Source organism: Protobothrops mucrosquamatus, unplaced genomic scaffold (assembly GCF_001527695.2).
Source record: "Protobothrops mucrosquamatus isolate PMUCROS unplaced genomic scaffold, P.Mucros_1.0 scaffold1928, whole genome shotgun sequence".
In the NCBI taxonomy this organism is placed as follows: Eukaryota; Metazoa; Chordata; class Lepidosauria; order Squamata; family Viperidae; genus Protobothrops; species Protobothrops mucrosquamatus.
Window position 1 is genome coordinate 144,187 of NW_015388049.1, and position 1,776 is coordinate 145,962.

The window sequence follows — 1,776 nt, forward strand, 5'->3', positions numbered from 1 at the left end:
CAAGGCGAGGCTTCTTCAAAGCCTGACGCCAAAAGGGGAATCCACTGAAGACCCTCTGTGCTGAGCAGATTTGGGGAAATTGGTCTTTCCAAGGTGAGTCCGCTCTCATTTTTATTTTATTTATTTATATCCTGCCTTTATATTGTTTTTACAAATGAGTCAAGGTGGCAAAACTATTCAACACACCTTTGATCCAAAGTCACCTGGATGGTTTTAATGTCTATAAGTGGGACTAGAACTCACCCTCTCCTGGTGATTCGCCCCAAATCACCCAGCTGGCTTTCATGCTTAAGGCGGGACTACAACTCCCAGTCTCCTGGTGATTGGCCTAAGAGGTCACCCAGTCTGCTTTCATGCCTAAGATGGCACTAGAATTCACCCTCTCCTGGTGATTCGCCCCAAATCACCCAGCTGGCTTTCGTGCCTAAGGCGGGACTACAACTCCCGGTCTCCTGGTGATTGGCCTAAGAGGTCACCCAGCCTGCTTTCATGCCTAACGTGGCACTAGAATTCACCCTTTCCTGGTGATTCGCCCCAAATCACCCAGCTGGCTTTCGTGCCTAAGGCAGGACTAGAACTCACCATCTCCTGGTTTCTAGCTTGGAACCTTAACCACTAAACCCAAACGTGGAGGAATCCAGCTGAGACCGATATTGCTCGTCTTTGCACGTCCAACTGCCCACTCCGTTTGCTTCGGAGGGTCCAACCTGATCCGTTGACTCCTCAATTCCTTCTCTTCCCCCTTTCTAGTGCCGGGCAAGATGGCCGCCACCAAAGTGCCCATCTACCTGAAGCGAGGAAGCCGGCGCGGAAAAAAGGAAAAACTGCGCGACATCCTCTCTTCCGAGATGATCAGCCCTCCCCTGGGGGATTTCCGGCACACCATCCACATCGGGAGTCAGGGGGAGAACGACATGTTCGGAGACATTTCTTTCCTTCAAGGCAAGTTCCACCTCCTGCCCGGATCGGAGAAGGTGGACGCCGACGGGAAGAGACGCTACGTGGTGCCCTTCGAGTTCTCGCGCACGTCGACGATCTCGGGATACGAGCCTCTCGCGCTGGACATCCCTTCGCCGCTGCTCAAGAACGCCATCTCTCTACCGATCATCGGCGGCCTGCAGGCGCTGACCTTGCCTTCCGCCCAGGCCCCGCCCAAGCCGCCCCGCCTTCACTTGGACGACAGAGACCATGCTGCTCCGCTGACGGAGGTGCAGGCTCAACATCTGGCCAACAACGGTTGGACCTCGGAAGCCCCCGAGGAGTCCAAGCCCCCTGCCCCTCTGAACGGCTTTGCCGAGGGGGAGAGAAGAGAGGAGCCCTTCTTATCCCACGCCGGGTCCCTGCTCTCCCTTCACGTAGATTTGGGGCCCTCCATTCTGGACGACGTTCTGGGAGTGATGGAGAAGCACCAGACTTTGGAGGTGGACGGGCAGGACTCCGTCAGGCCGGAGATTCTGACTTGAGGCTCTGCCTGCTGGAAGCACTCCTCAAAACAAGGCAATTTGTAGAAGAGGGGTGTTGTTGTTGTTGTTTGGGCTCTGTGAAGTGGAAGTTGAGGATCGGTGTGTGCATCTGAGGAGGGGTGCAACTTAGGAACGGTACGCTTGCTCCTGACCTCTCCGTTAACTTAACTTTGATGCAACCGCCTTCTGCTAAACAGCTTTCTTGCCCTCCTCCAGCAGTGGTGTGCTGGAAGAGGAGGAGGAGGAAGAGGAGCATGGGAGATGTAGTTCCACCAGGCCTGGAAACCTGTTCCTTCTTGATCACTGAGGGGTG

General features: G+C 55.0%; 1 protein-coding gene across 1 annotated transcript; it reads left to right on the forward strand.

Moving 5' to 3' along the window:
• Positions 1–761: 761 nt before the first annotated feature.
• CDC42EP2 (CDC42 effector protein 2) lies at positions 762–1,524 on the forward strand. The gene has a single exon (XM_015823609.1). The coding sequence runs from the start codon at positions 762–764 to the stop codon at positions 1,461–1,463; it is 702 nt and encodes a 233-aa protein (XP_015679095.1). The 3' UTR covers positions 1,464–1,524.
• Positions 1,525–1,776: the final 252 nt, after the last annotated feature.

Bases quoted from the DNA above. Each gene is read 5' to 3' on its own strand.
- CDC42EP2 (XM_015823609.1), top strand. From the start codon at position 762: ATGGCCGCCACCAAAGTGCCCATCTACCTGAAGCGAGGAAGCCGGCGC.